At 43.0% G+C, this 21,343-nt stretch overlaps 1 protein-coding gene across 3 annotated transcripts in view; it reads right to left on the bottom strand.

The window, feature by feature from the left end:
- The window catches only part of TMEM179 (transmembrane protein 179), a 64,555-nt gene that overhangs the window by 29,114 nt on the left and 14,098 nt on the right, over positions 1–21,343 (bottom strand). For 2 of the 3 annotated variants that reach the window (XR_013269960.1, XR_013269959.1), the window contains exons 3-4: positions 17,752–17,830; positions 7,259–7,493 (exon numbers count right to left, since the gene is read on the bottom strand). Coding sequence is in view for 1 of the 3 variants with exons in the window: in XM_077466811.1 (XP_077322937.1) it covers positions 7,314–7,493; positions 17,752–17,830 (259 nt within the window). In the remaining 2 variants the exon portion in view is untranslated. Of the gene's footprint in view, positions 1–5,203; positions 7,494–17,751; positions 17,831–21,343 lie in introns of those variants that run through there. The other variant, XM_077466811.1, reaches the window with a different exon arrangement.

Genomic DNA, 21,343 nt, shown 5'->3' with positions numbered 1-21,343 from the left:
ACTGGGTCCTGGCAGGGGCCAGTCCCCCTGTCAAAACACAAAAGCACAGCGGAGGGAGATCGCTGTACTGACATCACTTGTGTTAGTACGGAGATCTGTTGTTTTCATTCAGCCCTCATTAACCTCCCATAGTAACACTTGTGGGTGTATTAGTAAAAAAACTGAGTTCATCTCACTTCCTGTTACAGCTCTGAAACAGGAAGTGAGGGAAAAATCTCCCCAATGGTATGCAGAAAGCCAAATATTAATAAAAAAAAAAGATTCAGGTCGCATTACGCATTTCTTTAGCGATCCAATATTAAAAAAATATATGTTTTGGCTTTAGATCAGAACTCCGGGAATCAAAATAATCATTTAGTTCCCTTCTCTACCCCTGGACAATACTGTACACACTTTATTTATTCTAAATTTCTAGATAAATACCTTTCTTTTAGGAATGTCATGTAATGGTCATGTGACCACGCCAGTCCTATTCCTCTCCATCCCATAGTATGGAGGGGGGGCAGAAAGCAGTGGCAACTCATGGACTACATGTCCCAGAATTCTGTGCAATTCAAGCTGCTGTGGTTCTTGCTTAAACAAATTAAACATTGAACCCCCCAAAGCCTCAAAACGAACCTAATCTAACCCAGAACTGATCCCCTACTTTGATGTTACATACAATTTTAAAGCTGGCATGTTGATACTATCAAGTTAATTTACTATGGCCATCGAAACTTCATATGTAAATATATACTACTAGTGGTTTGACTGATTATAAAGTGGATGGTCATCAAAATTACCTGGTAGGATAAGACAACTGGCATCTAAGGTTGCCTTACGCCCCCTATATATGAAGATTAATCCGATACACCCCCACAGAGGTCCTATTTATTCGTTTTATGCCATCTGTTCCTCAGCAAAAGTATATAGTAATTCCCAGGAAGTAAATAACATGATAAAAAAGGGTGCTGACTGAGGTAGCAGAAAATTTAAACAATCAGTGGAGCGTGTCAGATTCTTAGGGGTTGACCACAATAGCTCTGTGACGGGAGTCACTATGGGCGGGTGGCCTGTGGAACCCAGAATTCCTTGGGGAGGTTGGGAAACCCTTGTTTCAGCTCCCCATTCACCTCCTATGTCTAAGTCACTCTGTGTCTCTAATAGGGGCACAGGGTGACCGAGACACCCAATGTGATCTGTTCTAATCGGACTCACTGTACAACCACACTGGAATGATTTCAATGGGGAGCAGCGGTGGAGGAGCGGTAAACACACCGCTCCTTCACCGCTCCAAAGAAGCAGCTGGCAGGACTTTTCCCTGACGTCCTGCCAATGCACCGCTGTAGTGTAAAAGCCCTCGGGGCTTTCACACTACAAACAATGGTGCAGCTTTTTTAAGGCGGATTGCAGGCGCTATTTCTAACGCCCTGGTGTGAAAGGGGTCTAAAAGCTGCTGCAGGAACCTGCCTCTGGTTTGTTGGCTTGACCTGTTGGCAGTTTTTGTAAAGTAACAGAATATTTTAAGCTAATACATATTTTCAAGTTGTTATAGTAAATGTATCTATACATCTTAAAGTGGTTGTAAACCCTCCCCCACAACTTTGTCCCATGTAAATCAGCATAAAAAACCCTAATGATCACTGCTTGTAGATATCTCCTTACTTGCTTAGTATTGTTGTAATCCTTGTTGTTCTGTAGAATGAAGTCACTGAGCATGCCCAGATCTCCCCTGATTTAAGGCACACTGTCTATGTCTTATCTATCTGTTATCAGGACTTCTACGGCACACCACTGAACACTGCTAATCACTCAGAGCTTCCTCCTACACACCATGTGACCATGTGATCTCACATACAGTCTAAACTTGGCCATTACTGCAGTCTTATCAGCTGAAGCTGATAAGTCTGACAAAGCCAAACATTATACATCGGCACAAGTAAATACTATGAAATAAACAAGTCAGCTATGAACAGGGAAGCAGGGTTGCCATAGAAACGTTGGATTGAGAAGGAGGCTTGGTTAACAGTACAGGAAGTGCTCAATGTAAGGGCGGAAATACACTCCACTGTGGACTCAGAAAACAATACTTAAGATGGCGCTGCCTAACCCCTTGAAACAAGTTTATTAAAGTTTCTTTAAACAGTAAGTAATATGCGATTTGGGCTGGATTACAGCGGCTATAGTCTGATAATGACTTCTTATAATGGACTAAATGAAGAGAAGCATCAGAGTGGGAGAGTTTACTTCCTCTTTAAAGTGCTTGTAGCTGAGGCTGATTGAAAGGTAGCAATTGCACATTTAAACACAAACTTGCCTACTTTAAAGGTCATCAATAAGCAGCTATTCTGTCTTGTGACCCAACATTCATGAGAATTTAGCATTGTACTATTATGTCATAAGATTTGATTTTGCTCACAAAATTGCTGCTTCTTTCAAATGAAACGAATCATAAACACATTACATTGTTATAATACTAGCACATTCAAGTTGCTGGATATATTAAGAATTACAGGCACACCCCACTTTTAAGTACACAATGGGGTTTATTTACTAAAGCTGGAAAGTGCAAAATCAGGCTCACTTCTGCATAGAAACCAATGAGCTTCTAACCTCGGCTTGTTCAATTAAGCTTTGGTAATAAAACCTGGAAGCTCATTGGTTTCTATGCAGAAGTGAGCCTGATTTTGCACTTTCCAGCTTTAGTAAATAAAGCCCACTTTTAAGCACACAATGGGGTTTGCCTGTCCATAAAACTCTAATGCTGCGTACACACGGTCGGACTTTCCGACGGGAAATGTTGGATGTGAGCTTGTTGTTGGAAAGACAGACCTTGTGTATGCTCCATCGAACATTTGCTGCCGCCCACAAATGTTTGAGGGCGGGCTCTCAAATTTTCCGACAACAAAACTTGTTGTCGGAAAGTCAGATCGTGTGTACACGAATCCGTCGCATACGCAAAAGTTCTACGCATGCTCGGAATCAAGCAGAAGGAGCAGCACTGTTTTATGAACTTCCTTTTTCTCGGCTCGTCGTACATGTTGTACATCACCGCGTTCTCACGTTTGGAATTTTTGGCCAAAAAAATGGCTGTGTGTATGCAAGACAAGTTAGAGCCAACATCCTTTGGAAAAAATTCCACAGTTTTGTTGTGGGAAAATCCGATCGTGTGTACGGGGCACAAGTGTTTCTCCTCAGCACTATTTGTCCATGGCAGATTATACAGGAGCGCTTTGTTGGAAGCCACATTATAACTCTATGGCCTGTATTTATCCATACTGTACAAAATGCAAGGTGTTCAGTAATCCAATGCAACCAATTGTAGATTCTAATGGTATCCATAAACAATACAGACCAATCACAAGGACTGGGAAACAACCAAAATGTTTATTGGTGCTTTTAGAGCCCAGCTTTTTTTCCTTTATTTTCACCTGGTGATTAAGCCAGTAGCATGCTTCCAATCCCAGGGTGACAACACTCACTGGCCTTCTGTATCAGGCCAACAGAAGCAAGACAGGATGACGGAAGCGTGCCCTCCTCCTATTATCCCTGACATAGAGGGGTGTGGTTCTGCAGTCCTCAGAGAACAATGTAATTGATAACAGTCAGCACATGAACTTAAACTGGCCATAGAAGTTGCGCAATACCTGTGGTTGCAGAAAAGAAAATCACACCCCTCCCCCATCAACATTGTGTTGATGGGTGAATCCCTCCCATTGAGCTATTGTGTTCTCCTGGCAGGGGGGGGCGGTGAGAGGCGCTGACAATATCATAGCTGAAAATCCAACATGCTGGTTGTACCCAAGCCAATCGATGGATCGACTTGGGTACATCCAGCCTGCCCATAGATAATTTTACTCTCAACCAGTCCCTCTTGTGTTCTCCCTGCAGGGGGAGACATCTCTGCCAGGAGAATACAGTCATTATTGCTATAGTCGCTGGTAATAATCGCATGAGGAAAATATGACATGCTGGTTGATTGTACTCAAGTTGATTGATGGACTGGCTAAGATTGAAACCATCTATGGCCGGTGTCTTGTCAAATACTGTCCCCTGTCGGATAGAGTCCACCCTGTATTGCGCTTGCGCAGTATGGACGACAAGGAGACGCCGAAGGTCTCCGAAAGATGAACGGCGCCTGTGCACCGAGTCCAGGTTCTAGCCCCACCATCCAAGTGGACACAGAGTTAGAATAAAAAATTGCAGAGCGAAGTGAGGCCGTGCACGAAGCGCGGAGAGCGAAGCGAGCCCCCGAGGGGCCCTCTTACCATGTGCTCTTTAACATCATCTACTGTATGCCCACTTGCATGGTGGGGCTTGAACCTGGACTCAGGGCAGAAGGTACTAGCAAGTGCGCAGGCGCCGTTCATCTTTGGAGACCTTTGGAGTCTCCTTGTCCTCCGTGCTGCGCCTGCGCAGTACAGGGCGGACACTATCCGATGGGGGGGGGGGGGGCAGTTCTTGGCAAAACACCGGATTCAGCATGTCACAAGATTTTTGGCAAAGATCAAAGGGAATTTTTCAACTTATCAATCAGATATAACAGAAGTCTTTTAATTGTATTCTTAGCAGACCAAAAGAGACCTAATATGTTCCATGTTATGCTTTACATATAGTTTGAAGCAATTCTATCCCAATTTTAAAAACTATAAGCAAAACTTTTTTCTGGATAGAGCGGGGGATGGTTATAACCCCTGTCAGTTTTTTCTTTCTTTTTCTGCTATCTGTTTGTCATTGGGGAGATTTACCTTCACTTCCTATCCCATAGCCAAAACAGGAAGTGAGAGGAAATCCCTGCAAATTAAGGGAATCCCTTTGGGGTCCCCAGGTCACAAGAACTAGTGTCCCCATTGGAAGATTCCCCCTCTCTTATTTTTCTGGGGACGTCCCAAAATTTGGGATTTTCTTTTACTTTGACTTTCGATGATGATGGTAAACAGGACAAATGGAGAGGGTGAATCTCCTCAATAGGGACACAAACAGCAATAAAAGCTGACAGGTAATCAAATTAATCTCCACTACTACTTACCTGTCCCACCTCATAATCTTAACAGGCTTAAAGAGATAAGCTTGCTAAAGAATCTTCAGCACCTTGTGAAACACTGGATGTATATGTGTATGTGTATATATATATATATATATATATATATATATATATATACATACATACATACATACATACATACATACATACATATATATATATATATATATATATATATATATATATTTTAATTATTTACACACTTTTTTGATAATAAGCATTGTTTTTTTTTGAGTCAGGGTTCATATTGACTTGTTACATAGTCGCATAGTTACATAGTCGATAAGGCAAAAAATAAATTTTTTCCTTTCATTTACATGTTGTTCCATTTGCCTGCTCGCCGCTCCCCTGCAGCCTGCCTCCCGCTGTCCCTAACCCTTTTTCAGCCCCTAACGGGGGTTAAAACTGCCCCGCTAGCGGCCGAATACAGCGGCTAAAACGACGGTAAAGCGGCGCTAAGAATAGCGCGACTTTACCGCCGACGCCACTCCCACCCCCCAGTGTGAAAGGGGCCTAAGAAAAACGTGAAAAACAAGCAAATTCTCGTCCAATCTATCCAAAAAGTAAAAAAAAAAAAAAAAAAAGATTCCACGGTAACTACACTTCTGACTGGTTGCGTTGAACTACAGAACACCCTTGATTTCAGTATGTTGATTGAACACTTTTCTTGTTTGCCCCACACTACTCGCCCATTCACAAGAGCAATTTATGGATCCTACAGAAAACAAAAACAAGAAAACACCATACTGTAGCTTTGGCTTAAAGTGGAAGTAAAGTTCCACACATTACTTTTACCTATAGGTAAACCTAAAATAAGGTTTACCTATAGGTGGTGTAAATATCTCCTAAAACGGGAGCGGTTTAGGATATATTTACATTACATGCAGGCAGTGACATCACGGGCGCATGCTCTCTGAAGGAACGGCCAGCTGCGCTGTTCCTTCCGAGCACTGTGCCGTAATCGGTGGCTCCCACGCACATGTGTGGGAGTGATGTCATTGCGGCTCCGGCCAGTCACAGAGCCGGAGCCCACGAACCCGGAAGCAAGACAGGTGAAGATGGGAGCGCCTGCAGCTCTGAGATCTCGGCGCGGAAGGGCTTTGTTTTAAGGTAAGTTTAACATAATGTGCTGGTATATGATATATACTAGCACATTATGCCTTTACCTTGCAGGGTGTAAAAAAAAAAAAAAGTCCAGCGGTTTACAACCGCTTTAAATCAAACTTGTATACAACTGAATTACTTAAAGGCTTAGTTCACCCAACACTGATATTCCTGTTGTTGGTTAGATGCTGGAGAGGTAAACCACCTATATATATATCTCTGGGACTCAATTTGTATGTTCTCAGTGGCGAGTTCCTGGCTCTGCTGTGGGCAATAGAAGGGATTCCCACTTTCCCTGTTGGATTGTAATATTTATTGTACAGAAGGAGCTGGAACACACAAAGGTTAGTGGGAACGCCGTAGTGGGTAGAAGCAGAGCCAGGGACATTATGGCAGGAAGATCTCAGTGTTGGAGTATCTAAGCCCTTGTACACACGGTCGGAGATTCCGACAGAATGTTTCCTATCGGACTGTTTTGTCGGATATTCCGACTGTATGTGGTCTCCATCGGACTGTTTCCGTCGGAATATCCGACGGACCAACTTTTCCAACTTGCCGGTAAAATTTTCAGACACAATGCTCCTATCGGACATACTCCGATCATGTGTAGCCTACTCCGACGGACAAAGTGCCACGCATGCTCAGATCAAATTCCTAGACCAAAGCTATTGGCTACTAGCCTGAACGTAGTCCCGTCGTAACGAAATAACGTCATCACGTTATGTACAAACGGATTTTCCGACAATTTAGTCCGACCGTGTGTATGCAACATCACTTCCGGACCTCTTCCGGAATTAATCCGTCAGAATTACTCCGACGGATTTGGTTGTCGGAATCTCCGACCGTGTGTACAAGAGCTAAGACACATAAGAAGCCAGGGCTGACCCAGCACACTAATTTCCACCTATTAGTAAAATATCACCATTAGGTAGACCAACCTTTTACCCTTAAAACTTAAAAGCATGTAGCTATCTCAGCAAACACTTGATATGACTTGTTGCAATATGGCTGACATGATCTCTTAACAGTGCCAACTGCACATTGACAAATAATGGCAGAGAGGAAAAAAAAAAAACACTGTGCCCCTAGGTAAGAATTGATTATGAGGAAGTAAAGCAAATGAAAGGATACACTGTAGGCTTTCATTTTCAAAATGTCGCAATGTGTTATGGCTTTTCTTGTTGGGTTATATCACTCCACTTTTCTCTTCATGCATAGAATGTCTAGATGACGACTTTCCAATCAAATGTTCCTTCTCTTGAATAAGACTGTCCAACAGGTCCTCCTGTCTGTAATTATGGTAGACCTTCAAAAACGCAAGGACGGAAATTCCCAGCCACGCAAGCCAGGCAGCCCAAAGACCAAACTAGAAAAAGAAAAAACATTATCCTCGTTGGTACACACATTGAAAGCATATCTAAAAAAAAATACCAGGCAGAAACAGCGCCCTTGTCAATTCCAGTGAGCTGAAATAATACGAGGTGTGTCTAAAAAGTTTTGGTAAATGGTATCAGAAAACAAATGTAGCGCCGGCTCCTGACGAGCATGTGCTATATGTTTTTGAAAGTTAATATTCCTGAAACCACAATTGAGTTTTAAGGCTAATTTTACTAAATTATGATTTCAGTATCAGTCCAGCTGGATTGTACTGGGTTCTCCTTGGCCGCAGGTGTCGCTGCCACCGCCGGCAAGTGGTAGAACGCAGTCTAGTTGGGTGTATTGGGTGCCAAGTTTTTCTCTGAACCAGCCCAGTGGGTGTGTTCTCCTGCTGAGCATTCTGGGAGGTGGTATTTAAGGTACGGACATCACGTGTTACGGGGTTCCGGTCCAGAAGATTTTTCTGTCTGTTTGGTTCTGGTCCTCCTGACCAGCCCCCATGGCCCCCCTGGCCTGGGGTGCGGTTCCATGCATTTCCAAGTCTCGGGGCTGGATAGCCTGAGGTGAAGCAACTGCAGGGACAGGCCTGAATGGATGTCGAGGCCTGGTGATTCAAGGGTGGTCCAGTGCCATCTCATCTAAGGAGAGGCCCAGCAACTTGAGAAGCATCCAAGGGAGGACTCTTCAGGAGAAGGCCATGCACAAGGTTGGCTTCTCTGAAGGTGCCTGGAGGCTCAGTTGAAGGACACTTCATGGATCTACACTCATACGGTATCGCCGGACCGGCTAAGAGATACTGGTACCGTATGATAGCTCTATAAATTTGCCTAGGTCCCTCAGTTACGCTCAAGTCTGTGGCAGAGACTTTTTTTTTTCTCAAGTATTCTACGCTGAAGTCTGTGGCAGAGACTTTACTTTACTTAACACCCTACCGGCTGCTAGGCCTAGTGAGAGGAGGTCTATCCGGGGATTGTGGAAATGCAGCTGTGAAACGGTTATTCTCTGGATTCCTTCTATAAAGACTTTCCATTTTTGGCAGTACCTGAACTTCCTCCTAACCCTCTACCCTAAACTGAGAGATCTTGTTTCTATTTCACATAAATACCCCAAAAGAAGATCCAGTGTCAGTTTCTGCATTTCTTTGGGCCATCTACCACGGGAAACCCTAGACAGAGACGAGGTCAAGAAGGTAACGGTAAGCTCAATCAAACCAGCAGCTCCTTCGGGGGTCAGTGCTACACAAACAAAAAACAGAAGATACAAACAAATGACCTTTATTGGCCTTCAAAATAATCTCCATCTTTCCCAACACACTTTTGGCAACATTCATAAAGCTTCTGGAAACTGTCAGCAAAGGCCTCTTTAGGAATCGATCGTAGAACCGCTGCCACACATTCTTGGATTGCCGCCACGTCCGCAAAACATTGTCTTGACCTTGGACTTTTGCAGGCAACTAATTTTGGGTCATGAGGAAGACGATGAATGTCTTTCCATCGATTGCCAATTTGATTCCGGATCGAACTAGTAGCACCAAGTTTCATCCTTTGCGACAATGGTCACAGAAAGGATGGATCCTGATCACACATGGTAATGAAATCTCCAGGGGTTTCCATCCATTTTGCATTCAGTTTGTCACAAACCAGGAACAGATCTTCTGCTTACCAAAATATTCACATATTGTGGTGCGCAGCGCGTCCTTGCTAATGCCCAATTCCTCCGCCATCAATCGTAGAGTCAGTCATCAATTGCTCAATCGCGCTGATTGTCGACAGCCGAACCCGAACGTGGCTCATCCTCAGTCCCTTCTTTCGTAAACACATTTTCTGCTCAGGGCTTCCGTCCCATACATTTCATGGGTCTCTGTCACTGTTTTCCCCAATTTGTAGCAGAATTTGATGTTCACTCAGTGCTCCATTGCACTGTGACCCTACCTCTCACACTGACTACGTTTGACTGCCCGCAGTGGGTTTACCTTGATGGTCACATGTACTCCGAGGTAGGTGGCGCTTCTTGACATGTCTCTGGAAAGCCATTTGCATGTGCATGCACCTGGCCCATGTTGCCATTGAGGTATAGGACCATTCACTAAACTTTTTAGACACACCTCATATATCAAATAATGTTAGCTTTCCTTCAAAGCTTTTTAACCACTTTGTCTCTCACACCTGCTCACCCCTATGGACCAGAGACATTTTTTGCATATCTTCTATGAACTTGTTTATTCAGTGATAACTTTACAATAACTTAAAGGAGTTGTAAAGGCAGAAGGTTTTTTATCATAATGCATTCTGCATATTTTGTGTGTAGCAGCCACCCCAGCACCACTCTAATTACTTACCTGAGCCCCATCTCTCTCCAGTGATGTCCACAAATGTATAAGCCGTCCAAGACACTCCTCCTGATTGGCTGAGACACAGCAGCAGCGCCACTGGCTCCCACGGCTGTCAATCAAAGTCAGTCAGACAATCAGGGAAGAGAGGGGGTGGGGTCGGGGCTCTGTGTCTGAATGGACACACAGAGGTGTGACTTGGCTCCAGTGTCCCAATAGGAAGCTACTGACTGTGGGGTCACTCGATAGGAGGGAGGGGCCAGGAGCAGCAAAGAGGGACCCGGGAAGAGGAGCATCAGGCTTCTCTGTGCAAAACCAACTGCACAGAGGAGGTAAGTATAACATGTTTTTTTTTTGGGGGGGGGGGGGGGGGGGTTAAAACGAGCCTTTACAATCACTTTGAGATAACAAGGTCATACAAATATATTTTTTAAGGACCAACAAAGCTTTCCATAAATTGTGTCTTGCAACAATTTTTTTTCCGCAATCCTAAAACAATTAAATGTAACAAAACTAAACAAAACAAATTTTTTTTCCAGTGTTAATAAATAAAAAGGGTACATTTTACTCCGTAATTTATCCTGTTTAACCAGTTCCCGACCAGCGCACGCCGATGTACGTCGGCAGAATGGCACGGGCAGGCATATTGGCGTACAGGTACGTCCAATCTTCAACGCCGCCCTGCCAGCACTCGCGTGCCGGTCGGGACCCCCGTGAGTCCAGTCGCGGGTCCCGCGGACTCGATGGCCGTGGGGATACCCGCGATCATCTCACGGGGCGGCTGAATGGAGGAAATGCCGTTGTAAACAGCATCTCCCCGTTCTGCCTAGCAACTAGTGACGCTGATCTCTGCTCCATGTGATTGGAGCAGAGATTAGTGTTCACTAAATGAAAGCCCAACCCCCCACAGTTAGTAACACACCCCTAGGAACACTTAACCCTTACACTGCCACCCACTGGTTAACCCCTTCACTACCAGTGTCATTTACACAGGAATCACTGCATTTGTATAGCACTGATTGCTGTATAAATGACAATGGTCCCAAAAATGTGTCAAAAATGTCCGATGTGTCCCCCACAATGTCGCAGTCACAATAAAAATCGCTGATCGCCACCATTACTAGTAAAAAAAAATTATTAAAAATTATTAATAAAAATGCTATAAACTATCCCTATTTTGTAAACGCTATAACTTTTGCGCAAACCAATCAATAATCGCTAATCGCTTACTGTGATTTTTTTTACCAAAAATATGTAGAAGAATACATATCGGCCTAAACTGAGGGAAAAAAAAAAATTTTATATATATTTTTGGGGGATATTTATTATAACAAAAAGTAAAAAATAATGAGTTTTTTTCAAAATTGTCGCTCTATTTTTGTTTATAGCGCAAAAAATAAAAACCGCAGTGGTGATCAAATACCACCAAAAGAAAGCTCTATTTGTGGGAAAAAAAGGACGTCAATTTTGTTTGGGAGCCACGTCACACGACCGCGCAATTGTCAGTTAAAGCGACGCAGTGCCGAATCGCAAAAAGTGGTCTTGTCTTTGACCAGCAAATTGGTCCGGTCTGTAAGTGGTTAAAATGACACCAAAACTATTTACAAACGAAAATAAAGTGGTTTTTTTTTTCTATTTTGTGCTTCTTTTCAATGTGAAACGTGTAAATATATGTTAAATGTGTAAAAAATATTAACAAACCAAAAAAGTTTAAATATTAATAGTAAATAAAATAGCAACAAACTAAAATAAAAAAATCAGCATTAAATTAATAATGGAATGGATAAGGATAATAAGGAGTTAATTAGGGCTGTTTAGCGAAAACTAAGTTAATCAGGGGTTAAAAAAAGAAACGTTTAATTAAAAAAAAAACTTTTTTTATTTTTTTCTTCTGAAGACCGAAGTGCATCCCTTTGATCTGCAGCTGATCAAACAGAAAGATACAAATGCTTCAATATGTAATAGAGCGGGTTATTTACGAAAGGCAAATCCACTTTGCACTGCAGGTGCACTAAATGTGTAGTCGCTGTAAATTGAAGGGGTAGATCTGAAATGAGGGGAAGCTCTGCTGATTTTATCATCCAATCATGTGCGAGCTAAAATGCAGTTTTTTGGGGTTTTTTCCTTGCACGTCCCCCTCGGATCGACAGCGACTTTACTCCCAAGTGCACTTGCAGTGCAAAGTGAATTTTCCTTTAGTAAATAACCCCCAATGCATCTTTGTGTAGGGTCTGAGATCATATGATCACTCTCTACAGTCTGGCCTCACTGCCATAGGAATATGTTTGAACCCAAATTGGGACAGCGAGTTGTCTTGGGCCTTAGTCTGGTCGGGAAAAATTCCAACTCAATGTATTAGTGACGTGTATTAATACACATATTTCTAAATGTAATTTCTGAGTCTCCCCCATTGTTAAATGAATAAACACAAAGGCGTTGGGTAAGGATAGACTGGACGTTAAAAGCCGCCTTGCAATAATAGGTCTGTCAGCCTTTGCTTATATGTATTAAATGAAATTTAAAAGTCATCTTGAAAGTCATATCAGAAGATACCACTGCAAGGTAATACTCTCAAAAGGCAACTTTGCAAATCTATGAATGGAGCCCTTAGAAAATCAATGGCGCGTCTTTTATACCAGCTATTTGCATTTAAATTGGGTAAATGAGATGGGGGGTTTTCAAGAACATGATGCTTTCACAAGGTCAGAATCTTTGTCACTCAATCTTGTAACAATATTTGACTAACCTATAGGTGTCCTAGTGGAATTACGTACATTTGTAAGATGAAGTGACAACATACATGCTGAAGATAAGTATCCTGGTGAAGTGTTATAATAGGGCTGCAACTAACGATTATTTTCATAATTGATTAGTTGGCCGATTATTGTTTCCATTAATCGATTAATCGGTTAATAACCTTAAAAAAAAAAGTGTGGTGTATAATTTAGTTAATAAGTTAAAAAAAAAAAAAAAAAGAAGCTATTTATTCTTAAATATCTCTGTGCAGTAGTAAATATAAATAACCAACTATATGGTTAGGGAGCAAAATATCTAATCCACTCTGAGAATAGCAGACAGAAGAGATATACTGTATATATATTATAGGGGATATATACTGTATATAATATTAGAGGAGAGAGATACTCTATATACCGATACTATTAGAAGAGATATACTGTATATACTATTAGAAGAGATATACTGTATATACTATTAGAGGAGAGATATACTGTATATACTATTAGAGGCTATATACTATTAGAGGAGAGATATACGGTATATACTATTAGAGGAGAGATATACTGTATATACTATTAGAGGCTATATACTGTATATACTATTAGAGGAGAGATATAATGTATATACTATTAGAGGAGAGATATACTGTATATACTATTAGAGGAGAGATATACGGTATATACTATTAGAGGCTATATACTATTAGAGGAGAGATATACTGTATATACTATTAGAGGAGAGATATACTGTATATACTATTAGAGGCTATATACTGTATATACTATTAGAGGAGAGATATAATGTATATACTATTAGAGGAGAGATATACTGTATATACTATTAGAGGAGAGATATAATGCATATACTATTAGAGGAGAGATATACTGTATATACTATTAGAGGGGATATATACTGCATATACTATTAGAGGGGATATACTGTATAAACTATTAGAGGAGAGATATACTGTATATACTATTAGAGGCTATATACTATTAGAGGAGAGATATACTGTATATACTATTAGAGGCTATACTATTAGAGGAGAGATATAATGCATATACTATTAGAGGCTATATACTATTAGAGGAGAGATATACTGTATATACTATTAGAGGAGAGATATAATGTATATACTATTAGAGGAGAGATATACTGTATATACTATTAGAGGAGAGATATAATGTATATACTATTAGAGGAGAGATATACTGTATATACTATTAGAGGAGAGATATACTGTATATACTATTAGAGGCTATATACTGTATATACTATTAGAGGAGAGATATAATGCATATACTATTAGAGGGGATATACTGTATAAACTATTAGAGGAGAGATATACTGTATATACAATTAGAGGCTATATACTATTAGAGGAGAGATATAATGCATATACTATTGGAGGGGATATATACTGTATAAACTATTAGAGATATACTGTATAGACTATTAGAGGAGATATACTGTATATACTATTATAGGCTATATACTGTATATACTATTATAGGCTATATACTGTATATACTATTAGAGGCTATATACTGTATATACTATTATAGGGGAGATATCATTTATATACTATTAGAGGGGATATACTGTATAAACTATTAGAGGAGATATGCTGTATATACTATTAGAGGATATATAGTGTATATACTATTAGAGGAGAGATATACTATTAAAGGGACAATCTAGTAAATATCATCAGACTCATTAACTTTAACCCCATTTTGTTACTGGCCGATTAATCGATTATGAAAATATTAATCGATTAATTTCATAATCGATTAGTTGTCGATTAAATCGATTAGTTGTTTCAGCCCTAGTTATATATAAAACTTGTCAGCAACATAAACATACTAAACTGGTTACAGAAGTAAAATGTAGGCACCTCCCAGGGAATCTATACTACATCAATTATGACACATAGGGTGGAGATTTACTAAAACTGGAGAGTGCAAAATATGGTGCAGCTGTGCATGGTAGCCAATCAGCTTCTGACCTCAGCTTCTTTAGTTAAGCTTTGACAAAAAAAACCTGGAAGCTGATTGGTTTCTATGCAGAGCTGCACCAGATTTTGCACTCTCCGGTTTTAGTACGTCAACCCTATTAAGCCTTGTTTATAAAGTATGGTATAGCCTTACCACAGCCATACTGTTGCTTTAAAAATAAAAATAAAAAATGTATAAAGCACAGCAGAAAGAGGAATAGAGCTCGTCACATGACCTGTCAAAGCCATGTGTCTGGCCTCACCTCCAATCATGCATAGGGAGCTCCATGGGACGCGTACAATGTTCCTTTTATGAATGGCTCCTAAAATGCAGGCGAAGTGTGGAATGCAGAGAGTGGATATTGGTTTCCACTATTAATACGCCAGAGTGCAAATAATTGGGAAAGCAGCAGGCTTGCTTTTAACACTGGTAGGAATATATCAGACTATCTTAGTATAGTGCTGGCTCTTGACGAGCAGGCACTATGGTTTTTTCAGAGTAAATTTTCCTGAAACCACAGTTGGGTTTTTGGTGCTAATTTTCTAAATTTCTGGTTTCAGCACCAGTCCAGCTGAGTTGCACTGGATTCTCCTTGACCGCAGGTGTCACTGCCACCGCCGGCAAGGTTGGAAACGTAGTCTGGCTGGGTGTATTGAATGCCACTATTCCCTGGAAACCATCCCTGTGGGGGGGGGGGGGGGGGGGTGGTATTTAAGGTACCGACATCATGTGCTTCTGGGTTCCGGAGATTATTTTCTGTCTGTTTGGTTCTGGTCCTCCTGACCAGCCCCATGGCCCTCCTGGCCTGGGGTGCGGAACCATGCATTCCAAGTGTTGGGGCTGGCTGGCCCGAGGCAACACAACTGCAGGGACAGGCCTGAATGGAGTTCGGGGCCAATTGATACAAAGGTGGTCCGGTGCCCTCTTATCTAAAGGGAGAGGCCCAGCAACTGGAAAACCCCAGGGGAGGACTCTTCAGGAGAAGGCCGTGCGCAAGGCTGGCTTGTCTGAAGGAGCCTGGAGGCTTAGTTGAAGGACGCAACCTGGATCAACACTCATACGGTATCGCCGGATCGGCTGAGAGATACTGGTACCATATGATAGCTCTTTAAATTTAAATTGTTTGAGGTCACCTTGTTCAGAACGATCGCATTTTCCGACAACTTTGTGCGACCGTGTGTATGCAAGACAAGTTTCGGAAAAAATCTGATGGATTTTGTGGTCGGAAATGTCCGACCGTGTGTACAGGGCATAAGAGCACACAATGTCCTGAGAGAGCAGGTCAGGACACTGTGCTCTTACAATCCCTCTCAAGGTAATTATTTCATCTAAACTTCTTAACCAGTGTTTTAGGAATTATAGGAAGTCTACTTACATTGATCACTATGGGAGAACTTTGTGCGTCGGAAAATCCAACGGATTTGATGCGTGGCACTTTGTCCATCGGAGTAGGCTACACATGATCGGAGTGTGTCCGATAGGAGCATTTTGTCGGAAAATTTTACGGACAAGTTTTACAGTCCGCTGGAGACCACACACAGTCGGATTATCCGACAAAACGGTCCGATAGGACACATTCCGTCGGAATCTCCGACCCTGTGTACAAGGGCTAAGACATCGGTGACGCTATTCTTGCAAATATCTCCTAAACCTTTTAAGTTTGGGAGGTATTTCTTGCACCTACAGGTAAGTCTTAATCTAGGCTTACCTGTAGGTTAAAGTGGTCTGTTAAGCCCCGTACACACGAGAGGACTTATGTCCGACAGACTTCCGAAGGAGTTCTGCCGGAGTTCTGCCGGAGTTCTGACAGAGTTCTGACGGACTTTTCGGCTGAGCGGACTTGGCCACACACAATCACACCAAACTCCGACGGATTCGAACGTGATGACGTACGACTGGATTCGAATAAGGAAGTTCATAGCCAGTAGCCAATAGCTGCCCTAGCTTCGGTTTTAGTCCGTCAGAATAGCATACACACGAGCAAATTTTTCGAAGGGACCGGGTCCGGCAGAGTTCCGTCGGAAAAATTTGAAGCATGTTCCATATTCTAAAGTCCGTCAGACTTTGGTGAATCAAAAGTCCGTTGCAGCCCACACACGATCGAATAGTCTGACGGAATCAGTCCGTCGGACTTTGGATGTTGAAAAGTCCGCTCGTGTGTACACGGCATAAGGGGTTTACAACCACTTTAAATCATCATGTTTTTAATATATCTTGTTAAATAAATACTTTTGCTACTCCTCAAATCACTCTCCAATGCTTTTTGTATAGATATTAATGCCTTTAAAGTCCACTTAAGCCCCATACACACTATCAGTTTTTCTGCTGAGTTTTTCCTTCAGATTTACCAAAACCATATAATATGAGGTCAAACCTTAGGAGTTTCAATGTGTATGCAATCAGGCAGGCCCTTCTACTACATGGTTTTGGTAAATCTGAAGGAAAAACTCAGCAGATAATCTGATAGTGTGTATGGAGCTTCAGGGGTACTATCTTTGTTTATATATTTTTGGATGTGCCATTATATCTATGAGAACACACTGACCTCCCCTGTTCTTCATTGAACACTGACAGGGGTTTTTACAATGATCAGCTTTCATTTATTCATGTAAAATCTTCATCCCAAAAGAAAAGAACTGCCGCTGTAACTGCTTGTGTAACTACAGTGTGAGCTGGATTTTGGCTTCAATTTGTCAGTGTATCTAAATCTGCTAGTTCATCTAACACTCCCCTCCCTGCCAGACTGACAATGCTGCTGTCCAAAAGGTGCACCCTGTGCTCCTTCATCCAGAGTGGGGGGGCACTTTAATACAGGAGGTTGCAAACCAGCATTTCAGTGTGAGTTCGGTGATGATTTGAAAGACATCTGTGCGGGTTCATGCGCAGATGTCTACTGAAATCGCCCCCGAAGTCGCCAATAGCGGTGCAGGAACTACTTTGGGAATTGGTGTGGCGCCGCAAAGTCGGCATTGCACCGATTCGGAGGGTGCTGCGGACAGCAATAGCCTGAGAATTGACATGTTAAATCGCCCAGATGTGAACGGGGGGGCTAACACCTTAATCCAATTAAATCCCGTTCTACTATTTACCAATTCGTGCCATATATGTGTATTTAGAGAGACAAAGGACAGAAGCTCATCGGTTTTATCGAACGTTATATTTGTTTTTTATTAGCTACTTACCTGGGCAATTGCAAACTGGTCATAGAAAGAGGAATTTTCTAGGTTAAGTTCAAGATCTCTGTCCTGGAGTTCTTCACAGCTTTGGGAAATGACAAAAAAAAACATATCATCAGATAAGCCAGAAAGTAAATGATAGAAGAATGATGACGATGTTTATTTCCTGAATTAAGCTACTCAGGCGCCATTCACACCATGGCGTTTCCGGTTTTTGCGGGCACTGCGATACTTTGAGATACCGCCCGCGATTCAGAAACGCAGGACGCCCTTGCAATCCCTGTTACTTTGAATGGCACCCAAATCGCGGTGCGATCTTGCCGCAAATTTGGGTGCCATTCGGGGATTTGCAGCGTTTTTTCCGAGTCGTGGGCAGAATCGCAGCGATTACGCCTGCAAAACTGGACACCATGGTGGTGATGGAGCGTAAAAAGGGCAACAAAATGAGCAGAGCAAATGAATTGAATACAATACGGAAAGGTAGAATCCCTCTTGGATCTTTATTGCTGCCTGTATCCCTGCTGGGGAGATTCACCCTCTATTTGTCCTGGTGACCCCTGTCATCATTGTCACCAGGGCACAAGGCTGTATCCACACCTGAGCGTTGCGTTTTGTCTTTTTTTTTTTGCCAATAACGAAAAATATCATCAGTTTAATCATTTGTTGCTATGCTTTGTAGCTTTTGCATGAATTTGTATTTATTATTTATTTAGTATGTATTTATTCTTTTTTTTTTATGAAAGGGTTAGACATTAGGGTCAGGGGTTCGTTTATTTATGTATTATTATTATTAATTATTTATAATTTATTTATTTATTTACTTATTACTAACATTTCTTTATTTTATTGATAGGGTTAGGGATCAGGATTAGGAGACTAGGGGGTTATTTTTTTTTTATTATTATTAATTATTTTATTTATTATTATTTTTTGTTAGGGTTAGGGATTAAGATTGGGGTTTGACAAAATCCGGGGGGGAGTGCTGCATTTGGTTTGGATTTCGCCTGACCCACGTCCTTTCTCTTTTACCCATACACTTGTTAGTTTGTCTTACATCCACGTGGCCTGTTCCTGCCCACATACGTCTAATTTTGTTGTAAATAAAATTTTCAATAATATACTATACTACTAAGTATTTGTCCTTTCCCTTTAGAGCCCATTCACACAGGGGCAACTCCTGATCCGACTTCAGGTCGCCCCTAGTCGCCTCAGGTCGCCTCAGGTCGGACAACATTTAAAAAGCAATGTAAGTGAATGAGAGCCGTCTTAATGCACACTACTGAAGTCGCTCCGACTTCAGAAAAGGTTCCTGTACTACTTCTATCCGACTTGTAGGCGACTGGTACCCATTGATTTCAATGGAGATCGCCTCCAAGTCGGATCTCCGTTTATACGGAGGCGACTTTGACAGAATTATCAGCTCTCAAGAGGGAACTCCACGGCAAATTTCTGAAAAAAATTTGGCGTGGGTTCCCCCTCCGAGAGCATACCAGGCCCTTAGGTCTGGTATGGATTCCAAGGGGAACCCCCTACGCCGAAAAAACGGCGTGGGGGTCCCCCCCAGATCCACACCAGACCCTTATCCGAGCACGCTACCCGGCCGGCCAGGAAAGGGGGTGGGGACGAGCGGGCGGCCCCCCCCCTCCTGAGCCGTACCAGGCCGCGTGCCCTCAACATGGGGGGGTGCCTTGGGGGAGGAGGGGCGTGCGGCCCCCCCACCCCAAAGCACCTTGTCCCCATGTCGATGAGGACAAGGGCCTCTTCCCGACAACCCTGGCCGTTGGTTGTCGGGGTCTGCGGGCGGGGGGCTTATCGGAATCCGGGAGCCCCCTTTAATAAGGGGGCCCCCGGATACCGGCCCCCCACCCTATGTGAATGAGTATGGGGTACAATGTACCCCTACCCATTCACCTGTGGAAAAAAAGTACAAAAAAAAAACACAACACAGGGAAAAAATATTTTATTGCACAGCTCCGGGGGTCTTCCGTCTTCGGGGGTCTTCTCGCCGGACTCCTCCGCTATCTTCTTGTAGCTCTTTTACTAGCGGAGGAGTCCGGCTTTCTTCCTCCCCGCCCCCGGCCTCTTCTCCCGACTTCGGGGGTCTTGTCCCCCTCTTCGGTTCTTCTGCCGGGCCACCGCGCCTTCTTATAGCTCTTTTACAGGCGGTGGCCCGGTCTTCTGTCGTCGCCGCCGCCGCCGCCTTCCGTTCTTCTTCTTCTTCTTCTCCAGGAGATGTTGACACGACGCTCTCTCCGGCCGGAATGCCAGAGCCGCCCTGCGCTGCCACTTATATAGGGACAATGGGGCGGTGTCACATGGGTTGATGTCACATGGGTTGGTCACATGGGTTGATGTCACATGGTGACCCCGCCCCCTTACCAGTCGTCCCAAGTCGGGCTTGAAGTCATCACAAGTCGTTTTGAAGTCGTCCCAAGTCGCGCTGTGATCTTAACTCAAGTCGTGTCCAAGTTGCCTGACTCAAGTCGCCTACAAGTCGTGTTGCCCCTGTGTGAATGGGCTCTTAGGCTGGGTTCACACTGCTGCGGGGGGAGATCCGGATGTGATTCTCACCGCAAATCACATCCGATCTCCGTAGCGATGCGAGTTCAGCCATACAGATAGTATGGCTGAATTCGCATCGCTCCCGCAGCAAACTCGCACGGGACCCTTTTTTTGGTCCGCAACAGAATCGGATCGCATGGGGGTTCACACCATGCGATCCGATTCCTGTGCGAGTGTGCAGATCGCACTGTGATATGCGGACGGATCTGGGGGTGTCATTAACATATCATTGACACTCCCAGCCGTCCGCATAGGGCAGTGTGAACTGCCGGCGGGAGTAATGCGATGCGGGAAAACGCCGCGGATTCGCGGCGTTCCCGCATCGCAGCGGTGTGAACCCGGCCTAAAAGTCCCAAAGAGGTAACCTTTCTGAAACATAAAATTGGGGTTAGGGGTTAGAATTAGACCCCTTTCACACCACACTGCCCATAGAGTGGGCGGTAAAACACCACTATTTTTAGCGGCGTTTTACCGCTGGATTTACGGCGCATTTCGGCCGCTAGCGGGGCGCTTTTACCCCCGCTAGAGGCTGAGAAAGGGTTAAAACCGCCGGCGATATGCCGCAATAGAGGTGTTTTTCCGGCTGTATTACAGCGCTGCCCCATTGATTTCAATGGGGAGGAGCGGTAAACACACCGCTCCAAAGAAGCTGCTGGCAGGACTTTTCCCTGACTTCCTGCCAGCGCACCGCTGTAGTGTGAAAGCCCTACGTATTCTTCTACATATTTTTTACATATTTTTGGTAAATAAAAAATCGCAATAAGCGTTTATTGATTGGTTTGCGCAAAATTTATAGCGTTTACAAAATAGGGGATAGTTTTATGGCATTTTTATTAATAATTTTTATTTTTACTAGTAATGGCGGCGATCAGCGATTTTTATTGTGATTGCGACATTATGGCGGACACATCTGACATTATGACACATTATGGCAGACATTTTTGACACATTTTTGGGACCATTGTCATTTATACAGCAATCATTGCTATACAAATGCAGTGATTCCTGTGTAAATGGCACTGGCAGTGAAGGGGTT

Source organism: Lithobates pipiens, unplaced genomic scaffold, assembly GCF_037356315.1.
Source record: "Lithobates pipiens isolate NorthernLeopardFrog02 unplaced genomic scaffold, aLitPip1_a1.2 Scaffold_37, whole genome shotgun sequence".
Taxonomy (NCBI): Eukaryota; Metazoa; Chordata; class Amphibia; order Anura; family Ranidae; genus Lithobates; species Lithobates pipiens.
The sequence above is the reverse complement of the archived record's forward strand: the minus strand, read 5'-3'. Positions and strand labels throughout refer to the sequence as shown.